Source organism: Phoca vitulina, unplaced genomic scaffold, assembly GCF_004348235.1.
Source record: "Phoca vitulina isolate PV1807 unplaced genomic scaffold, GSC_HSeal_1.0 scaffold28, whole genome shotgun sequence".
In the NCBI taxonomy this organism is placed as follows: domain Eukaryota; kingdom Metazoa; phylum Chordata; class Mammalia; order Carnivora; family Phocidae; genus Phoca; species Phoca vitulina.
The window spans coordinates 24,734,840-24,756,017 of record NW_022589731.1 but is presented as its reverse complement, the minus strand read 5'-3'; the positions used below and the strand labels follow the sequence as shown (position 1 = coordinate 24,756,017).

Below are 21,178 nucleotides of genomic sequence, written 5' to 3'. Positions count from 1 at the left end.
GGGAAAATTGGACAGCCACATGCAGAAGAATGAAACTGGACCATGTCCTTACACCACACACAAAAGTAGACTCCAAATGGTTGAAAGACCTAAATGTGAGACAGGAGTCCATCAAAATCCTAAAGGAGAACACAGGCAGCAACCTCTGGCTTTATCTGGCATTGCTCTGGCAGGGGAAAGGGTAAATATCACCTCATTGCTACCAGGTACAGGGTAGAAGTCCTTGTTTCCCACTCAGCCTCCATTCACAGCCAGTGGGGGGACTCCTCATTACTGCTGGATAGGGGTGGGAGTTCTGGCTGCCCACTACTACCTCCCTGGATGGGTGGGAGTGCCTCATTACTGTTCCCCATATGGCCTCTACTTACACCATGGGGGGCATAGCCTCGTTACTGTTGGGTGGTAGTGAAAGCTCCGAATCCCCACTAGGCTTTCTCTGACACCACCCTGTTGGGGCACCTCCTTACAGCCTCTTGAGGATAGGAGTCTAGGCTCCCCACTTGGTCTTTACTGGCATGAGTGGGGTTGGGCCACAGGTTTTCTGTGGTGTTTGGTTGGAATAGAGAATTATAGTCTGAAAGTTCTCTGTCTTATTAGGATGCTCCTTTCCCAGTCCTTTGGCTAGAGAGAGCATGGATTTTTTTTTTTTTTCCCCAAAATCTGTACCATTGACATGTCTGGACTGACAACATTGTCAGCTCCAAGACTGGGATGTATGAGGCAAAAAGAAAATGCAGGAAAATCACCATCAAGTAGTTCCCTGGGTCTCAAGATCCCTAGCTGGTCTTTCTTCTCCTTGACACTTTTCAGTCTTCTCATGTATATTTTACATATAAGGTCCAGGGTTTTTAGTTGTACCTAGCAGGAGGAAAAGAAAAAAGTTCATCTACTCCATCTTCCCAGAAGCAGAAATTTCTTATTGTTATTATTTTTAAGAAAAAAAATTTAGGTGCACAAAATGCACCTGGTCACAGAAAAGCATATATCTCCAAATGTCTTTTTGAAAAGACTGGATGGAAATACTCCAAAAAGTTAACCAGTGACTCATTTTTTTGTCTCCCTATTTTGTTGTAATTCCCAAATTGTTAATTATATGCAGGTACTATTTGTAATTTTAAGTAAACAATAGAAATTTCCACTTTTAAAAATAAGCTGCTGTTCTTTGCGCTGCCACCCCCAATAGACACCAAGTCACACATTCCTCTGAGTCTTTCCTTATGCCCTGTGGATTGGGACCAGTGTAATGTTACATACAGGATCACTCCCAGTGTACAGATAGTCATTATGGTTTGCAGAGCATAATTTTCTGGCCCAGGGTAGCACCTTTTTCTCTAGGCCATTAAAACTGATCACCATGAATATTGCATGAGTTAGTTGCTGTAAATGAATAAGCTCCAAAATTTCAGCAGCTGAAAATAGTTTACTGCTCACTCACATAACAGTCCAATGAAGGTTTGCTTGGTGGGGAAACTTCCTCCATGTGGTGACCTAGGGGCCCAGGCTCCTTCCAGCTTGTGGCTCTGCTGTCCCCTGAGACATGGAGACCTTGGATTCCAGCCAGGGGAAGGTCAAAGAGACTGGAGAAGGCACACATCATCCTAAAAGCTCAACTCAGAGGATACACATATCATCTCTACTCACACTCCATGGAGAAACAGGGCCATACCAGGATGAAAGGGGAGAGTCTCTCCTAGAAATACAACTAAAAATGCCCCCCATAGCAGCTGCTGTAGCCAGAACTGAATAACAGAATTGTATTGAAAGATACCTCAAGGCTCATCGAGGGGCAAGACCCCCAAGTTGCTGTGGTGGACTCATCTCGTTGCCCTGCATCCTTTCCTTTGGGTCCACTCCTCACCAGGCAGTTTTGGGATGGATGCTGACCTGGCAAAGGATCCCATCCTCCTGGCATCACCATACTTAGTTTGTGACTGGTTATGTGAGCCATCCCAGACCAATCTGAACTCTCTCTGGGATTTTTAAGGTAGTCAAGAGTTGCTAAATTGAAGGTGTATGAATTGGAGGCCATCAGCACTGTGCTAGGTGCTGGGGGTTTGGAGGCAGTAAGCACAAGACACACAGGGCCTGTCTGGAGCTGTTCTCCAACCAGCAGGAGGAACAGATGGGGATGAGTACTGGGGGGTCTTTCCTCTCGACCTTTGCAGCCTCTTCATCATCCATAGCATCCTGATGGGGCTGATGTGCATCCCGTCCCCCACTGTAGGGCTCGGCAGCTGGGCAGCCTTTTCCCCAGGTACTGGCAGCGCGTCCAGGCCTCCAGACTGGGTCTGCTGCAGCCTGTGGCCAGCCGGGAGCCAAGGAGCCCCCAGAAAACACGCCAGCCCATCTGCAGTCCTGCTGAGATAGCCTATGGCTCCTGCCTGGATCAGGATCAGGAAGGGGGGCCCTTATGGTCAGAGATACTGCTCATTTCATGGTAACCTCTATCATACCCATAGTTATTCCAGGCAAAGCATCAAAGTGGAACCAGCCAAAGGGGAAGGTACATACAGTGGAATCTGGGAGGCATCCAAACACAGAGCTTTGGTTTTCCTTTCTCCATGGAGTCCTGGACAGTGTTACCCCTCCGGTCACAATGTGTGACAATAAGCACTGAGTACTGCCAACCAGGGAAGCCCATAGAGTTCAGTGTCCAGAGCTGTTATTGAGATTTCATTACACAGGTATGCTCCATTGATTGATTTGCCCGTGTGGTTGAACTCTAGCTCCAGCTCTAGCTCCAGCTCCAGCTCCCCTCCCCCAAGAGGCTGGGCTGATACCCTGAGGCCCCCAGCCCCCACCCTCTAATCCCATGGCTGCTTTTTCTGGCACAGCCAGCACCTACCTTAGTCATCCCGTTAGCACAAACTATCAGATGTGGTGAGGGCTCATGAGTAACAAAGACACTCCTATCACTTTGTCCTATCACCAAGACAAAGTCCAGACCTTTCTTTGGAGGCCAAACTCTTTGCTCTGCCTGCTTACTCTGGGGCCCATCCTTGCAGGGCATCCTGCCTTGGCCCCAAGCCCACTTGCTGGTCCTTCTCTCTTTCATGGGGCATGCCTAGCTGCTGGAGGGGGGCCTCTGCAGGTAAGGTGCAGGGATAAAGTCTGGGGTGAAGTCACAGGCTGCAAGAGGAGATACAAGTCCAGGCAGGACAGAGCCAGGGGCCTCCATCTCTAGAGATCAAACCACATTTGGGGGGTTGGCCCCTCTGAAGGCCAGAGCTGGCTTTGTATGCCTACTGGAGGGTATGGGATGAGGGACAAAGGAGCCCAGGACCCAGGAGAATGTGCCTGTCCTTCTCAGGGCTCCAGCACCAAAGGACTTGGAGTCCACACACGCTTCTCAGGGTTCTTCTGTCAGTTCCTGTCCCAATTCTTCCCCTCCCTGAGAAGCACATGCCCAGGGCTGGCTGGTCCCAGAAGATGAGAGACATGCAGAGCTGACCTGAACAGAACTTGCGGTCTGAAGCCACACCTAGCTGTATGCAAGCAGCAGGGCCCAGATCACACAGCTGCCCCAGCCAACCTGCAGGTGCACGTGCGAGGAAGCATGACTGCTGTTTATGTGACTGTACTGGGGAAGGTGAGCAGCACCACCACGGCCAACTGACCGACACACAGCTTAAGCGATGAGCATCGGCCTCCAGGCAGCAAAGGTGGGTGTGTTCCTTGTCTGTTGTTGCTGTAATAAATTGCCACGAATTTAGTGGTTTAAAAAACACCCATTTACTATCTCACAGTTCTGTAGGTCAGATGTCTGGGTGGGCTTGACTGGGTCCTTGCCAGAACACCTGACGTCACTTTCTTTGAGTCCTGGGTGCATGGCTTGTTCTCTCTTTTTTTTTTTTTTTTTTTTTTTTTAAGGTTTTACTTATTTATTTGAGAGAGAGGGACAGAGATAGCAAGAGAGAGCACAAGCAGGGAAGAGAGGGAGAAGCACACTCCTGGCTGAGTGGAGAACCCGACATGGGGCTCGATCCCAGGACCCTGGGATCATGACCTGAGTTGAAGGCAGACGCTTCCACAACCGACTGAGCCACCCAGGTGCCCCTTGTTCTCTCTTCTTAATGCGCAAGGAAAAGAAAGCTAGAACACTGCTTGCCCTACCTCTCCAATCTTGGCATGATCACTGGATATTAGAAATTCTGTTCATTTCCCAGGTCTTGAGCATCTGAGCTTCTTCACCAAGTAGATTTTGCAATGGACTCCAAAGTGTCAATGAATATGAAGCTTTGCTACGGGCCGAGCAGGTTGGAAGGGTCAGAGAAGTCATGGCTCCCCAGGGAGCCTTTTAGCCAGGGACGACTGGCCGCAGGAGTCTGAAAGGCCTGCTCCCTCACCTTGGGCAGGAGAACCGTGAGACTAACTTACACTCTGAGTGTCTCGAGGGACCAGACCGAAGCCATCTTCTGGGTTATGTGACATAATGCTGCATAACCAGCCACCCTACGCCACAGCAGAGAGGTGACTCTGGTGTGGGTTGGGCTCTCACACATCTGCCTCCTGCCGTGGTTTGGCTGGATGGCTCTGCTGATCCTGGTGGGCTCTCTCCCCTGTTGTGGGTCAGCTGGCTGCCGGCTGGTCCGGGACGGCCTTGGCGGGGCCACTGGGCTCCGTGCCACATGTCCATTCCATAATAGTCGCTGGTTGGGTCTGTTCCTACAGTGAAGACAGAGGCACGAAAAGCAGAAGTGGGGACATCCCACACGACAGCTAACCTCCAGAGGCCGAGGCAAGTCATGCAGCCCAACTCAAAATCAAAGGGTGGGCAAGGGGATTGGCTCCACTTTGTGATGGGAAGGTCTGCAGGGTCACACAGCCAGGCCATCTTCTGCTTAGCCTCCGTATCCTCCCTGCCTCCCTACTCCCTTCCCAGCTCTTCTGGGCGAACTACCTGCATGCAAGTCCCTGCCTCAGGCAACCATTTCGTGCACCAGCTGCTGTATTTAGATTAAAGTGTTCTTCTGAACTGAGGTGTAATTCACATGTCATAGGTTTAAAAGAGTTGACTTTCAAGGCTTTAGGTCAATAGAAGAATGAGAAATGAAAATATAGAGGCCTATACTGAAAAAATAAAGAGTTGGATATACATATGTTAGGGTGAAAACAGGCCTCAATGATCACAGGATTTTTTTTCCCATCAACATATGCATCTCAGTCTTTCTTTCTCAAATATTATGTTTTATGGGCCTAGAACAACCCTAGGATTTCTCTTCATGAATGATTGTAGGACAGAACCGCCATCATATTCCCTTGAATGCGGAGGGCCAGGGTATCTCGCAGGGTCACCCCGAATGCCTCCCTTCACACCTTGAAAACAGTCTTGAATCAAGTTGCTTGAATCGAGTCTCGGGAAAGCGGTCTGCCATCTCCACAAACTGGAGAGGTGGGTCTCAGCCTAGAACCACCATCCCAGGCCAACACAAAAGGCCCTAGGAAGCTGGTTCCCATCACCCCTGGCCTGGCTTGTTATCACATGGATGGCTGCTCGCCACTGCCCAGGTCTCACTTCCCACCCCCACCTGCATCCCACAAGTGGCTTTTCCTGGCTGGCTTCTGTGGACAGCGGGTGGTTTCCTTTGTTACTCTCACCCAGGTTACTCCGCTGGAATGCAAGAGCAAAAATGTCACGAAGCAGGTCATGGCATATTTGACCAAATCAGTTGCCATTTTATTTTTTTTTTTATTTTTATTTTTATTTTATTTTTTTTTAAGATTTTTATTTATTTATTTATTTGAGAGAGAGAGCGAGAAACAGCATGAGAGGGGAGAGGGTCAGAGGGAGAAGCAGACCCCCCGCTGAGCAGGGAGCCCGATGCGGGACTCGATCCCAGGACTCCGGGATCATGACCTGAGCCGAAGGCAGTTGCTTAACCAACTGAGCCACCCAGGCGCCCTCAGTTGCCATTTTAATTAAAATATTTTTTTCCTTACAGGCAAGAAGAAATGTGGAGGGACTACAATGTTCTGAGCAGAAGAGCCAATTTTGTCTTCCTGGTCTATCAACTTGGGTGTGTGTGTGAAACTTTCCACAATACCATGTCTCTAAGGTTGAATCACATCTGTATGAATTCAACAATTATTTGCTGATCCCGCATGCTGTGTCCAGCTCCTTGCTAGGAGCTCATCAACAGCTGAAGAGAATGGGTGAGCCCCAAGTTCAGGAATCCCCACGGGGACCCACATACAGATGTGTTTCATGCGGTAGGTCAGCAGATAAAGCAAAGAATCGCTGAGACCCTTTGTCCTCTGAAAATGCCCAGGATTAAGTTCTCACTTCTGGATTAGGTGACCAAGTTTCACCTCCGCTGAATTTCTGCACTGGGGCCCCTCCATTCCTCTGCACCCTTGGGCTAGTGCTAATTTGGCATCGGGAAAGTCCCACCTCGCCTCACACTTAGAATGTTGGCTGGTTAGTAGGGACCACAAGGCACATTGCTTCTTATGGACAAAGAGATAAAAGTAAATATTGAAACAGGTTTGAATATTGATGTTTGTGAATTTGTTTCTGGGTACAGAGGCCAGTGACAGATCATACACATGTGGACAATGACAGATGATGAGATGGACATTGATTTTTATGTGCCTGTTAGATGTACCGAAGCCTTTCCTGCTGCAAACATCTCAGAGCTGCGTCCTCGCACTCCACAGGCTGGCCCTCAAGCACCATGAGAGCAGGGCCTTGCTCACTACTGAGCACAGCCTGACCCAGCATACATGAATATTTGTGGGACAAAGGAGGGCAGCGAAGGGGGCAGCAATCACCGTATCCCATAAGTGAGGCATGGAGAAAGTCAGTGATTATTCCTACTAAAGGATAACTCTGCGCTGTTATATGTACACGGAGGTAAGGTCACGGGTCTCCTGTCAACGGGTCAATGGCCAAGCTCTTTCCCATAACAGTGATGGGTTTTCTCAAACTGTCCCATCTGATTATGTCATTTCCTTCATGAACTTATGTCACCAGTGCCATTCCTCTCCCAGGCCTTTGACCAGGAACAATTACCTACATGACTAAATGTTCTCCATTCATTTCTCATTCCCGTAAAAAAAAAAAAAAAGAAAAAGAAATCCTCGAGGATCTACCAAGAGTAAGGCCAGGTCTCCATTCTCTAGGAGCATTTGGAGAAAGGAGGCCCAGGGTGGCACCTTTGGAGGGCAGGTAAGATTGCAGAGGAGGAGGGTTGGAGAAGGAAGGGTCACCAACCCAACATTAGAGGGATCCTACCCATCCCCTTAGCCTCTTTCTTGTCATTCCACATCCTACCTGGGCACACTTAGCAAAGGCCATTTCAGGGCTCCATGCATGCAGAGTGACTTTAAGACACCTAACCTCCCAGTCCTTCGCCTCTGAAGGCACATGTGGCTGAACCACATCATGGCTGGAGTTCTGGAGTCCAGCAGCGGGGTTGGAGTCCCAGCTTTCTGGTAGTATGACCAGGACGTGTCCTTCAACTTTCCCACCTGTCTCGGGTGCCCAGCACATAACATTCAATACATGTGAGCTGCTATTAAAAACATGGGTAATTTTATATCTTAAAATATTCCATATTGCTTAAATGGTTTCATGCTGGCTCACATTAAAAATGATTCCCAAGTGAAGATGACAAAGGGGAAATATTCCTTATTTAGTTCTTTTCTTACATTAAGCTATCATAATAAAGTACATTTCTGGGTTGCATTCTCTAGAGTGCTTTTTACTAAATAAATGGCCAAAAATAACTTTTCCCTTCCAGTAAGATTTCATGATTCAGCACATTTAACTTTCACTACAAAAGGTTGAAATAAAGAGAACAAAACAAATCTAGGAGCAAGAAACAGGGGAGAAAAGCAATGCATTGTTGATGGTGAAAGTCCAATTCTGACCCGCTGGTGCTTTCTGTTTTTGAAGACAAACTTGGCTACACGAAAGTCGTCTTTATCTGGGGATCTACATTGCACTTAGGTCTTGAGGAAGCAGGTAGATAAGAATTAGTAAGAGATAGTACTAGGTTCTCAGCAAAGGGGTATACTATAAAAATAAGCAGTCACTGTAGGGACACAGGGCCTGGAGCCAGCCACCTTGGTTAAAAGTCAGCTTCTTCCAACCCAAGGGCCAGCCAGCCAGCGGGTCAGGGATGCGGACACGCGCGCCAGACCCCTGTTCTTGCCTTCAGCAGCAGCTCCAGATGTTAATGGCAAAGGTCCCACATCTGGTCATTTCCTGGGTGACACCAAAGGCAGAGTGTGGTGGTCAAGGCCGCTTGGCCTCATTCTCTCCCAGGGGCGGCGGAGTCAGCTGACGTTGCCCTGAACGCCACACTCAGCTCATGGGACCAGGTATCTATTCTATTCTTTTGCACAGTGGCTTTATCGGGAGAATCCCAGCCCTCCTCTCTTTGTGGGAGAGCTCTTGCCTGGCCCCATTTCACTGTAACCGCCTGGCAGTTGAGCGCTTCCCACTAGATTCTTAGCATCCAGACTCCAAGGAAGCTGTCCCCTCACCCAGCATTACCAAAAAAAGGCCCAGGCGGACCCGCGCCATCCTCTGTTTGGGAGAGTGCACGAGTCTACACCGACGGCTTCGGGCCAACCCGAGCCTGGGATACGCGCTTAGGGACAGGTGTCTACGCCGGGGAGCCACTCCCCGGGTTTGGCGCGCTCTCTTGGCCAGGGGTCACCAAAGCCATTGGGCCCTGGAAGAAGGAGCGGGCCTCCGGGCCTAGCGAAAGGCCTCCCCGTGGGGGCCCCGCGCCCGGCCCACTGGGGCGCCCTGGAGGTCCCTCCTCACGGTGGCGAGAGTGGGGCGCAGCTGCGGCCCGGGGGCACGGCGGCGGGCGGGCCGCGGGGCCGCCTGCGGGCACCTTCTTGCGCCCCCGCCCGGCCCCCGCCCGCCGCGCCGCCGCCTCCCGCGGTGGAAGGCAGCGCGGCGCGTGCGCACTGACGCGCTCGCGGCCGGGCCCGTGGGCTCTCCCGGGAGGGTGGGAAGTGGGAACGTGGGAAGGCGCCGGGCCGCACACCCTCCCGGCCCGCCGCTGGCGCCGCCGCCACCTCGCGGCCAGGGCGCCCCGCGACGCCCGTCGAATGAGCGGCGCAGGTAAGCGCGCGGGGACTGCTCGCGGTCCCGTCGGGGGCTCCCGGCCCCAGCCTGCGGCCCCCAGAGGCCACCGGCCACCAAAGTTGAACTTGGCGCGCCGCGGGCCGGGCGCTGGGCGCAGGGGGGCCAGGCTGCGCCGACTGCGCCATCCCCCATCCCGGGTGCGCTCTGCTCGCCCGCGGGGGGCGCGGTCGGGGGCATTGGCGGAGGCGCGCGCGGCGGGGTTGGGGCTGCGGGAGCCCGGGACCTTGGGCGGCGCTCTGGGCCTGGCCTTGCAGTGAACTTTTGCGCAGCGTCCTGGCAGCGTTTTGTCGGCCGGCAAGCACTGCCTGGGCAGCCCCTCGGGCTCTGGGGGGGCTCTGCCTGCGCTCCTCCTGGCCCGACAGCGGGGAGGTGAGCGCGGGCGGCGGGCCCTCGGCGCGGGGGAGGCGCGCACGGGCGCAGGCGGAGATTGGGGGTTCCCGGGGTTTAGTAGAAGGACCCGGGATTTTTCAGTCCCCGCCCCTCCCCTCCATACAAAAGTGAGACCCTTGGAGGGAGGGAGGGAAAGGTCGAAATGCCGAGGTGCCTGGAAGAGAACGCAGGAAGCAATTAAAACTCCTCCTTTCGGATTAACAACCAAAAATTGATCGATGTGTCAGGAATACCGCTGATTTATGAAAGGTGCTTATTTCTCTGGTATGGAGAATTTTATGTTCTCCAGGTGAAACCGAGTTCACCCAGCTCCAGCGTAGATTGATGTTTTAATAAAAATAAATAAAGGGGAAAACTCGCCTGGTCTTTGGGGACATCAAGTCTCAAATCGCAGTTAGACTAACAAATCAAATTGCATTATCTTTACATTTCATATCTTTTAATCGTGCCTAAAAATCTGCGGCAGGAGAGCGCCTTCATTTCGAAAGTTTTAATACAGTGCTTAAAAGTTCGCATGACTAGCAATCCATGTTTCATAAGCAAAACGGCACGGGGAGCGTCGCGTAATTGCGGTAAGTGGCAGGCCTGGCGGAGCCGGCGCGGGGCGAGCGCGGGCGGCGGCGGGAGGAGGAGCGGGCTCTGCAAGGCCGGCGGGAGGCGGCGGCGGCGCCCGGAGCCGCGCGGCGCCCGTAGATGGCGCCCTGGCCCCACGCTAGGTTCGGGAGCCGCGCTGCGCCGGGCGCGCGCGGGGGGGGGGAGCAGGCGGGGGCGCGGGGTGGGCGCGGAGCGCGGGGCTCCGCACTTGCAGTTGACTTGGGCCAGGGCAGCACGGCTCGGCAGGAAAAAAAGGAAGCTTATTGTTGGCATTTTAAATTTAAGGCCTGGTCAGCGTTTTGGGGGCGGATGGGGGTCAGTGAGCCCGGGACGTTCCTGCGAGCGGAGGGGTTCTCTTCGAGAGACCCCAGTCTGGCTGCGGCGGGCCTGGTGGCGACCGCGCAGCCCCAGTCCTCGCTCTCCGGGCGCGCGGCCCAGGCGGGGCACTGGCGTGCAGACACGCGTGGATGCGGGCGAGGGTCGGTCGTGCGGCGGCAAGGACACCAAGTTCAAAGCTGCCCATAGATCACCCCCGGGGGCGGCCAGGACGGCCCAGAGGCTGCCCCCGCCCCGCCCCGGGTGCACCGCCCGAGCCCGCGCCCGCCCAGCCGCCTCGGCTGCCGGCGCGCTCCGCTTTGCAATGTAAATTTCAGCGGGACAAATTGCTTATTAATAGTCTAGAAGAGAGGCGGGTTTCTTTCTTTCTTCTTTTCTTTATCTGTTTTTATTTCTGCATGGCCCCTAGCTATGCCCTGGGCAGCCTCGCCGCCCAGCAGTTTTCTCTTCATTTCAATATCCTAAAGAAAATGCAAATTTCCACAGTGTGGCCTTTTTAAAAAGTTAAATTAGCAACAGCTTTAAGTGACTCCATTAGTATGGAAAACATACACATGTTTAATGTGAGAATAGCTTCCTTTTAACAGGGCTCATTCTGGGCTGTAAATTTAGCAGACCCTCGGATTGGTAAAGAATCACGTCGCGGCCAAATGTGTCACCAAAGGCGCACCCCCCGCATGGCCTGCGCCCGGCTTACCCGGAGGGGCCGTCCCGCCGCCGCGCGCTGCCCAATACCGTCCGCCAGCTTGGACCCCTTAGAAATCGCGCGAACGTGGCTGAAAGGGTTTGTGCAGGCGGGAAGGGAGGAGGCGTTGACACATTTCTGTCCAAGGGTAGTGTGCTCTCCCATTCCTCCCAGCCTCGTCGTCGCGGTCCCTACAGCTGAGATAATTACCCGGGCGGACTGACCAGGCCAGGCAGCTGTCACCCACCAACCCATTTTTGCGCACAGGAACGGATGTGTACACACCCCGTTAAGGTGCGGCCGAGGAGTGGGCGAGTGTCGCTGCTGAGGAGGACGTCAATCCCATGCCAATCCGTCCACCCTCAGCCCTTGGCTCTCTACCACCCCAACTCCTTTGCCGGTTTTGGCAAACCCATTTCAAGCCAGAATTTCATTGGCGAACTTTTGCGCTCCGTTAGCTTTCAGATGAGGGTACTCAATTCTTTCATGGGGTCTGGTTATCCCCCTCCTTTACATTTAAGCCAGTGGCAGGGCACCCCACCCCCTCCCAGGAAAGAGTTAAGATTTATGGCGTGCTGGAGAGGTCTTGTTAGGATGTAATCTGCATTTTTTAACTACTGCGTAATAAAAAGTGAGAAGTTTTGAGACACCTTTCTTGATTATACCTTTGGCGATACTTTAGGTTTTACATTTAATTTGCATTTTGTTCTTAGTGAATATTGAAGTCTTGAGTGGAGGATTGAATTTTATTAGGACATCTGGACTGACAATATCAAATCAGACACCAGTGTCCCAAAGCATGCTAAAATTTCAGAGTTAATTAGAACGCAGTGTGTTTAATTAAAGCCAATTATAATATTTGAAATTATCTGATCGATCCGTGTTTCTACAGTTTGGGTCTGTTTAGGTGTTGATTGGCGCACTCTGTGCGCCGTTCGATCTAGAAACTACTCAGGGGAAAGTTTGCTTTGTAAACTGGCGGGGGCGGGTGGGCGCGGAATCCACGTCCTGGGCGCTGGCTCCCGCGCATCCTGCCCGACTGCCTCAGGGCGCCGCTGAACGCAGCTCCGGAAACTCCAGCTCGTTAAATCGCTGCGCCTTTTTGGGGTCCGATGGACCCCGCCACGCACCAGCTGTCTTTCCCAGCTCAGGTGCTCCTCCCAAGCTTTTTGCGGAGAGGCAACCTTTAAGATTGCAAGGTGCGTTGGGAGAAACCCAGCTCGCAGAATGCGAGTGTTTGATTTGGGATTCTCGCTGTGGCTGAAGAGCCCCCAGGGCAGATTCAGAATGGTGGGGTCAGCCAAAGTGACCGAAGGAACCAGAGAAAAGTCAGGACAAGGAGACAGTAATTAACTGTTTCCTTTCTAATTTCGCACGCAGCAGGAACCGAGGTGCGCCCCGGCGTTTTCCGCCCAGCTTGGAGAGCTCTGGGTTTTCCAGGGAGAGGGTCGAGAGAATTCCGGGTCTCATCCGCTGTCCCCCGCGGGTTGGGCACTTGGAGCGCACGTTTCTCGTCAGCAAGGGCGTGGGCGCGGCGCTCATTGCCCTGGCCTTGGCGCGGGTGCCGGGCTCGGCCTGGATTTTGCAGACACACGTGGGCGGCAGTCAGGACCAGGCGTTGGGTGGACGTTTCCGCGCGCTCCTAGGTTCACGGGGTCAGCGGGGCCTAGGTGCGCGGGATGCGCAGGAGCCGCGGCGCAGCTGGTAGGCCGGGCAGGGAGCCTCGGCAGCCACCTGCCCTGGGGTAGGTGGAAGCCTCGGCGGCTTGGCTCTCGGCTGCGCGGCGACACTGCTCTCCCCACCCCAGGAGGCGCTGTTTGTCAAACTTGGCCGCTTAGACAGGAGGCGCCTGCATATTCTAGCTTGGAGAATTGAGCCTTTTTCGGTACTCAGGGGTCGGGCTTCACCATCGTTAACCTTACAGGATGACGAATGGGGCGGGGGGTGATGCAGAGAACCGGGGTCTGAGACCCTTCAGTGTTCACTTTTTACCTGTGAATCCAGCCAGGCCTCCCCCCTTCTAGCAGAGGCAAGAGGAACCCGTTGGGGCGCCCCGTGTGTCCTGGGCGAGGTGCCCGGTTACTTGCCTCCGAGGGCAGGCGGGCCGCGCGGCCTGGCTTGGATTCAGCTCTCCACATGACTCCCGAGGGCCCCGCGGCTTCTGTCTCTGCCCTGGGATGGCGAAGGCGCTCTCTCTGGCCCTGGAAAACCCACCCAAACCTGGCCCGGCCTCCTTTGTGCGCAGTTTAATAGGATGGGGTGGCCCGAGACGGGAGCCCTTACCTCCCCGGCCTCCCGCGGCCCACCGGTGAGCGTGACCCCGCAGCACAGGTCCCAGCCCTGGACGCACTCAGGGGCCGCGTGACACTGACTCGCGGTGGGCAGGGTCTGCGAGTGCATGGCTGTTCCACCCTATCCCGCAGTTCACGGGACTTTCCAGGTGTGTCTTCCCAGGATTTCCCTATTCTCTGGCCCTCCCGGCCCCTGTGGCCTCCTTCCCGCCGGGGCCCAAGGTCTGTCTGGCTCTCCAATTTCGGGTTCTTTCCCAGGCCCCTGCCTGTGCGCAGCGCCGGGTCCTGAGCCGGAGCCGGAGCCGGAGTGGGGCTGGAGGCCGGGTAGCGGGTGCAGGCCGAGCGTGACCTCCGGGCGCGGAGGACGTGGGGGCGGGCCGCGCCTGCAACTCGGCACTGGCGGCGGGAACGCGAACTGCGGGCCTTTGGCGCATCGGCTTCTAACCCTTTCTCGAGGGCTGAGTGTCATGGCGCGCAGCCTGGGCCTGAGGCCACGAGCCCTTCGAGGGCGCCGCGCCTGGACGCGCCCGCGCGCCCCCGATGCCTCAGGGGGCTCGGCTTCCAGGAACACAGTGCCCGGGCTTCTCAACGCCGGAAATGCAGTTCATTACTCTTTGGAAGGCTGGTAGGGAGGTCGGCTGGCTCCCCGGAGTGGGCCGCGAGTGAGATGGGGTGTTCACAAAGTACCCTGAGCGTTGGGCCGGTGCGGGCTCCGCGGCTGGCCTCACTCCCTGGGACCCCAACTTGGTCCAAGTTTCTGGATGACTCTGAGACTGGCACCAGCTCGCCTCCCGCTCTCCAGGCCTTGCACCACGCAACAGTGGAGGTCCCGGGACTGGGGAGGTACCAGGGGGACGCTCACGCCTGGCGCTCGCGGAACGGCCCCTCGCCCTCCCCGGGTGGGTAGGGGACGCGGGCGGAGGGGCTGGGCGCGCGCGGCGGCCGGGGCACTGGGCGCTGCACCGCGAGCAGGGAAGCCGGGCTGGGCCTGGGTGCGGACGCTGCCCGGTCGGTCGTACCGCCCGGCTGGGCCTCGGGTGGTGCCGCGGGTCAGCGGCCAAGCGCCGCCTCTGCCCTGCGCTCTGCACGCCGCTCCCCGAACAGGGCTCCAGGGGCGGCGGGCGCTGTCTCTTTAAGGTCACTGCCTGCTCCGGCACGACGTGGGGAGGACAGCTGGGCACTGGCCATCTGACTGACTCCGGCGTGACATCTGGGAGCCCACTGGTGTGTGGCACGCGAAGCGCTTGATGCCGCTATTTAAATGCAAATGTGAGGGGGCTCATTGAAGCCTCTCCCCGTAAATCCGCACAAAAGGAATACTTCCCACCCTCCGAGGAGGAGGCGGCGGCGGCGGCGGAGAGGCGGCGGCGGCGCAAGGGCCACCCGTGCAAATCGCGTTGAGCGCGGGGCCCTGAGCGGTCGCCTTCGCCGTCGCGGCCCGCGGGGCTCCCAACGAAGGTCCGGCCCCGCCCGGACCGGCCCCTGGGCGTCTGTCTGGCCCCTGGGAGCGCTCTGGGAGCGGAGGCTGGACCAGCGGCCCTGCCTGCGCAACTTCCAAAGTGTCAGCCTGTCTCTCCACCCCCCCTCCACTCCCCACCCCCCTGCTTCCCCTTCCTGGGCGCTGAGCGCCCCTAGTTCCCCAGAAAGGGAGAGAGGCGGGAGCAGGACTCCAGAGGGAGGAGGCCGGCGCTGGGAAGCGCTCCCAGCATCTCTCAGGGCATCCAGGAATTGACCTGCAGTCCCCTTCCTCCTCCCCAGCCTGGGTGCACTGTCCCTGTCTCCTCTCCGCTGCTGTTCCCCCTTCTTTAAAGCGAAAATCTGGGGTAGGGTGAGGTGGGGGGTGAGGGGTTGCCCTCCCAGGCTGCTCCCCAGCAGGCCCGGGTGGAGACCCGGCCCGGTCAGGCAGTCCTTGTGCCCGCAGCTCAGAGCCAGCAGTGGAGTGACAAAAAAGATAAAGTTGGTGAATGATAAAGACCGTATTTTCCACGCTTTGGGTGCGGGACCAGATGATCTAGAAAATGAGCTGAAATGGATTCAGCCTCCGAGCCTGTTGTGAGAGCAGCTGATTCCCCCATTTCGGGCCAGATGGCTGCTGAACACAGATTTGCATTCATTTTCGCTTAATATCGTCCAAAATAGTGGGGCAGCTGCATTTGTTGTCAAAAAGGTTTAAAACCCCTTTTCTTTCTGGGGCAGGATCGTTACCTTATGTGATGGGCTTATAGAACTTCTTTCCCCTCTTTAGTCAACAGTATCAGATTTAGAAGGATTTGTTTTTAAACCTTCTAATTTGGTAATCAGATTTAAATCGCCTTGGCGCGTGTAATCTGAATTAAAGATACTGTAAATGATTTTAAGCATGATACTTTCGTTAGCTCAAGGAAGGGGGCACCTCCAAGGCGGGCTGGGCATTTTAGGAAGTGTGCTACAAAGGAAGCATTGTTTCCTATTTCCAACTTCATCTTTCCCGAAAAGGTACTTTGCATATTCTGACAATAACGTTTGCCTGGCCGCTCGCCCTGCGTGAGCCCCCGAAGCAGCTAAACACGCAGACACAAAGCAATTTCTCAACCCCACCCTACACCTATGGCCAACTTTATTTTGCGTCGTCCCTCCATGAAGAAAGTGTTCCTTTCCCCACTCAGTCTGAGGTAGGTGGAAAGCTCTGGGCTTACTAGGAATACAGAAATTTTCTTTTAATTTATCGTGAATAGTTTCCATACACTTTGATTTAAGGTTATTAACATTCTATAGACAGTGGCATCTTTAATATGTGGCGATCGCTTCTAAAGACTAATCTCATTACCCTCAAATAGTCATAAAATATGATTTTATTATACTTACGTATTTAATTAGACGGCCGGCACCGTAATGGATTTTGAGATGGGACTGGCGCAACAGCTTTGATAATTCACTTATCTTTGGCAATAGTCATTAACCCCCAACACCAGCAAAATAGATTGCTTTCCAACACATCTTTTTTTTTTTTTCTCACCCCTTCCAAGAGGCGTGGGGGTCCCCAGATAACGTAAATCGGACTTTGATTTTTCCCGAATAATTAAAATATTAACGTACACACACTGCCAATTCATGGAAAAAGAGAGTGCCACCCCATACCGGCCAGGAAAGGGGTGCCCTGCGACACACTTGCACCCTGAAACCTGTTTTGGTTTTGTTTTAATCGAAAGGGCCTGCTTTCTCTCGGCAGGGAAGTGCCGGGACAGCTCCTAGGCGTCCCCTGGGTCTCTGCTCCGTGTCGTGCAGACGTCCTTTGGGCGGGCAGCGCGCCTGGGTTCCGAGTCCCCGCTGCAGGAGCTCTGCCGCCGGGCCCACGCGTTGCCCGTGCCCTGCTGCCCTCCCGATTCCTCGAAACCAGGTCGGGAAGCTGCGCGCCGCGCGCTCACCCGGGCCCGGCGGCACTGAGGGCAGGACCCCAGCGCCCGCGGCGTCCGCTCGGCTTTTAGAGACGCTGGCGCCGGGGAGGTCTAGCTACCGAGCAGGGCGCGCAGCCGGACCCCCGGCTCCGGGTCGCCGGAGAGGCCGGGCGCGCTTCCTGTCCGTCCGGAGAGCCCGGAGCCTTCTTTGTCACTCGCCGCGTTTAAGCACAGGCCGGGGGACCGGGTCTCCCGTGGCCACCGGGAAAGAGAGAGCATCTGGCAGGGCCCGCCTCCGACGTGGGTCCTCAGCCCGGCACTCGGCGGCCTCCGCCAGGGCAGAAAACACCGGCGCCCGGCGAGGCCCAGACCGGGGCAGACCGGCCCCCCAGCAGCCTTAGGTCTGTTTAGAAACCAGGCTGGGCTGCGCGCCCCGCCTTGGCGAGGGAGCCCTGCCCTCTCCACCGCCCCCCCTCCCCATCCCCTGTCGGTTGCTTGCCCCTTCAGCCCCCTCCCTGCGGCCTGCGTGCTTCTTCCCACTTTTCCCCTTTGGGCCGCCCCAGGGCGAGCTGAGGCCCTTTGCGTTTGTTGCGTGCGTTTGGGCAACTTGGGGGCGTCTGGGCACTTTACCCCCTCCTCCCTACAGTGTTTTGACCGTGTGGCTGATTTGGGGAGGAGGTATTCAGGGGGCCGAGCGGCAATCGTGCAGAGGCTGTTTGTTTCATTTCGAGATTTATTTGGGCGAGTAGTAACTTCCTGGGCTGCGGGTGGGCGCGAGGAGCCGCGGAGCGTGGCTGGGGGCGGCGGCGGCGGCGCTCGGTGGCGCTCGGTGGCGGCGGGGCTCGCGGGGCTCGCGGGGCTCGGGCCGGCTCGCGGCGCCGTCAGGCAGTCAGTCAGCGAGCGCGGCGGCGGCGGCGGCGGCGAGGGGCGCGGCGAGGGGCGGCCGCTCCCATATATGGCGCAGGCGCCGCCCCCCGACGTCACCCTCTGACAGCGCCGCTCCCGGGGGCTTCGAGTTTTGGCTCCCGGGAAAGGGTCCATTCCTCGGGGAGAGAGGGCTGAGTTTTGTGCGCCTCCGTCCGCTGCGCGCGCCGCTCCAGGCCCCGCCGCGCCCCGCCTGCGCCCGGGACTGCGCCGCGGCACTCACTGCCCCGTTTATTTGTCTTTGGAGCAGGCGGGCCGCGCCAGAAGCGGGCGATCCCGCAGTGTCCTGCAGCCGCGGACGCCGCCTGGCTAGGATGACACCACGTTGAGCGCGCCTGCAAACAACAACAACAACAACCGCATCCGCGGCCACCGCGTCCTGCTCCTCCGAAGCGCCGCCGCCGCCGCCGGGGCCGCCGGTGCCGCCGCTTCCGCGCCCCCGGCCGTCCGGAGCGCCCGGCCGCCGGTGTATGTCGCGCCTGCCCGGGACGGGCTGAAGCCGGCGGCGGGCCGGACCGCAGGCGCCGAGCAGGGCGAGCGCGGCCAGGGCAGCCGCCTGCCGCCGAGCCCCGAGCGCCGCTGCTCGCGGAAGCGCTTTCGGCCGGGAGCTGCGGCCGCCGCCAGCAGTTTTCATGTTTGGGATTCAGGAGAATATTCCGCGCGGGGGGACGACCATGAAGGAGGAGCCGCTGGGCAGCGGCATGAACCCGGTGCGCTCGTGGATGCACACGGCGGGGGTGGTGGACGCCAACACGGCCGCCCAGAGGTACGTACCGGCCGCCCCCGCGCGCCCTGGCCCCGGCCCCGCCGGGTCCCCGCAGCCGGCCGGCGCCGCGCTCCTCACCGGGCCGCTGTCTCTTTCCTCCCGCAGCGGCGTGGGGCTGGCGCGGGCGCACTTCGAGAAGCAGCCGCCTTCCAACCTCCGCAAGTCCAATTTCTTCCACTTCGTGCTGGCGCTCTACGACAGGCAGGGCCAGCCGGTGGAGATCGAAAGGACCGCTTTTGTGGACTTTGTGGAGAAAGAGAAAGTAAGTGCAAACACACAGTCACGCCCTCCGTCCTTCTAGAAGGGGGAGGCAGGCGGTGCCCAAGCGCGGTGGCCCCGAGTGCCCCCCTCGGCGGCGGGGACCGCTCCGCCAGGCGCCCCCGCCGCCGCCACGTGCGGCCGCCCGGGCCCGCCGAGGGCTGCGCAACTTCTCCGCGCCCGGACTTACTCGGGGCGAGGAGGACGCTGGGCTTCCAGCAGGAGAGTGACATCAGCGCGCCGCTCCGAGCTGGGACTCCTGCCATGTGTGAGGCCACGGGCCTCGGTCGCGGAGGGGGACCGAGCGCGGTGGCCGCGCCGGACACCGATCCCACTAAATGCAATTATTTATCGTTCCTTTCAGGAGCCCAACAACGAGAAAACCAACAACGGCATCCACTATAAACTCCAGTTGCTGTACAGCAACGGTAAGTGGCTGCCGCCGCCTGCCCGCCCCTGCCCGGGCTCGCGCTCCTTTCCCGAGACGGCTAGAGGACATAAAGATTTTGAGATTAAAATGACATGGATGTAAACACGAATTCTTCTCATGGCATAGAAGGAAAACAAAACATAAACGATCAATAAGTCGATGGCACTTCACATGATTAACCGGTGGGGCGTGAAGCAGAAAGTAAAAAGGGGGATCGATATGGGCTTCAGCAGAGCATCACTTTTAAGTGACTTTTTTCAATTTTGCAAATTAATGTTAATTATTGAGATGGGGGAAGCTCCATAAACGGGAGCATAACTTACTTCCTGTGCACGAGTTTTTAAAAAAAATCCTCGAGAGACATTAGAAAGAGTTCAAACTCTCACTCATTTGGTGCTCTCTGTTTTCTAAAAAATAAATGAGCGCATGGGCCCACCGGTGTGGCGACCAGGCCTGCTCTCAGTCTGGCAAATTTGTTGCACCTTTCAGTGCAAACCTCAGAGTCTTGAGGTTCTTAATTAAGAAAACAAACCAAGAGAAGGAGAAGTGATTGGGGTTCCCTTTCTTGCCTTTTAAAGGGCACGCCGAAGTTTTGCTCCTTCACTGCCCACAGCGGTCCTGAGTTACCGACTTCCTGTGCCCCAGGTGCCCTCGCTAAAATCCTGATGAGAATTTGTCCCTGTTTTTTGCAGGAGTCAGAACGGAGCAGGATCTGTATGTTCGCCTCATAGATTCAATGACCAAACAGGTGAGAAAGTTCAAACCTCCGCACTAGTCCGCGCTGCTCAGCTGTCTTGTCCTGGGGTTGAGATGGGGGTGCTGACAAACGGAACTGGTGGAGTTGTTTTGCATCTAGTTTCCTTGACATGCTAATGAGAATTCCATATTTATTGGAATAAATGATGCGATGGGTAAAACAGTTCATGTTGTGTCGTTAGAACAGGACATCTATGCTTTCATCAGATGGCGTGTGATTGGGATAAAATTCTGTCTTAATTAGTTATGGTAATTAATATTTGACAGAAATTTCAGGATACTTCCCCTCTTGTATATATTTTTAAATGTTTCTCTCTCTGCTTGGAATCATTTCATTGATTTTTTTTTTTTCTATAACAAAGGCATCTAACTCCTTTCCAAAGCCCATTGAGTTGGACTTGATTAGTTCATTTTTTTCTCCTTTCCAGTGTGATGGTCTAGTAACGCGAGACGTTGATTTGGATTTAAAAGTGAAATGTGTTGGGGTGAAAAGTCACCTTGTTCTCCGCTAGTGCGTCTTCACCTTTCAGCCTCCCCTCTCCATAATTCAAACTCCCAGCTCCAGAGGTCACCCACATCCGTCCATTGCTCTGGGAGCAGCTTTTGCTCTCTCTCCCACCCTCTGTCATACCTTGTAAATAACATAATTACAAGCAGTTCCTTATTAAATTATTTAACCTGTCTTGGTCAACTTTTCCGATGATAACTATTGGCTATCAGTAATGTGATTAAGTGCAGAAAAAGCGCTTCATTGCTTTCTGACCTTGTGCAGTCTCTGGCTGGTTTTGTACCGGGTGGTGTGTTGTTGTGTAGTCCTGGTAAAAATTTACCCCCCTCCTCATTTTCTTAAAATAGTGTTGGGGGAGGGGAAAGTTCAATGTGTACAGTAAACCCACTCCAACAGATTGATTTAACATATACTTCCAAGGTGGGCTTCGGGCTTAGAAATGAAAGTAGCACCTTCATTTTTGATGCTAACTTTAAGAATTGTGAGCCAAGGGAAAAAGAACTCCTTGGTGCTTCCTGCAGCCCAGCTCGCTTGCTTCCCACTCTGTGTACAGCAATTAGTTTTTGGATTTTACTTCCCCTTTAAAAGTTGGTCCTTACCTAGGCAACAAGCGGGTTGGATTTTAGTGTCTGCGGCGTAAAACAGTGTGGTTTTCTCTCAGAGTGGAACAGATCTTACAGGTAGACGACCGTGTTTCTGACAAAGACGGAGGCCGTGTGCCCTTCGGTAATTATTCCACTTGGATCCAGAGAAGCCTCTG

The 21,178-nt window shown here is 55.5% G+C and overlaps 1 protein-coding gene across 12 annotated transcripts in view; it reads left to right on the top strand.

Moving 5' to 3' along the window:
* Positions 1 to 18,332: 18,332 nt before the first annotated feature.
* The window catches only part of EBF3 (EBF transcription factor 3), a 115,014-nt gene continuing 112,168 nt past the window's right edge, over positions 18,333 to 21,178 (top strand). For all 12 annotated transcript variants that reach the window (XM_032423296.1, XM_032423298.1, XM_032423295.1 and 9 more), the window contains exons 1-4: positions 18,333 to 18,466; positions 18,572 to 18,728; positions 19,089 to 19,152; positions 19,847 to 19,902. In XM_032423296.1, coding sequence (XP_032279187.1) covers positions 18,333 to 18,466; positions 18,572 to 18,728; positions 19,089 to 19,152; positions 19,847 to 19,902 — 411 coding nt within the window. The remainder of the gene's footprint in view (positions 18,467 to 18,571; positions 18,729 to 19,088; positions 19,153 to 19,846; positions 19,903 to 21,178) is intronic.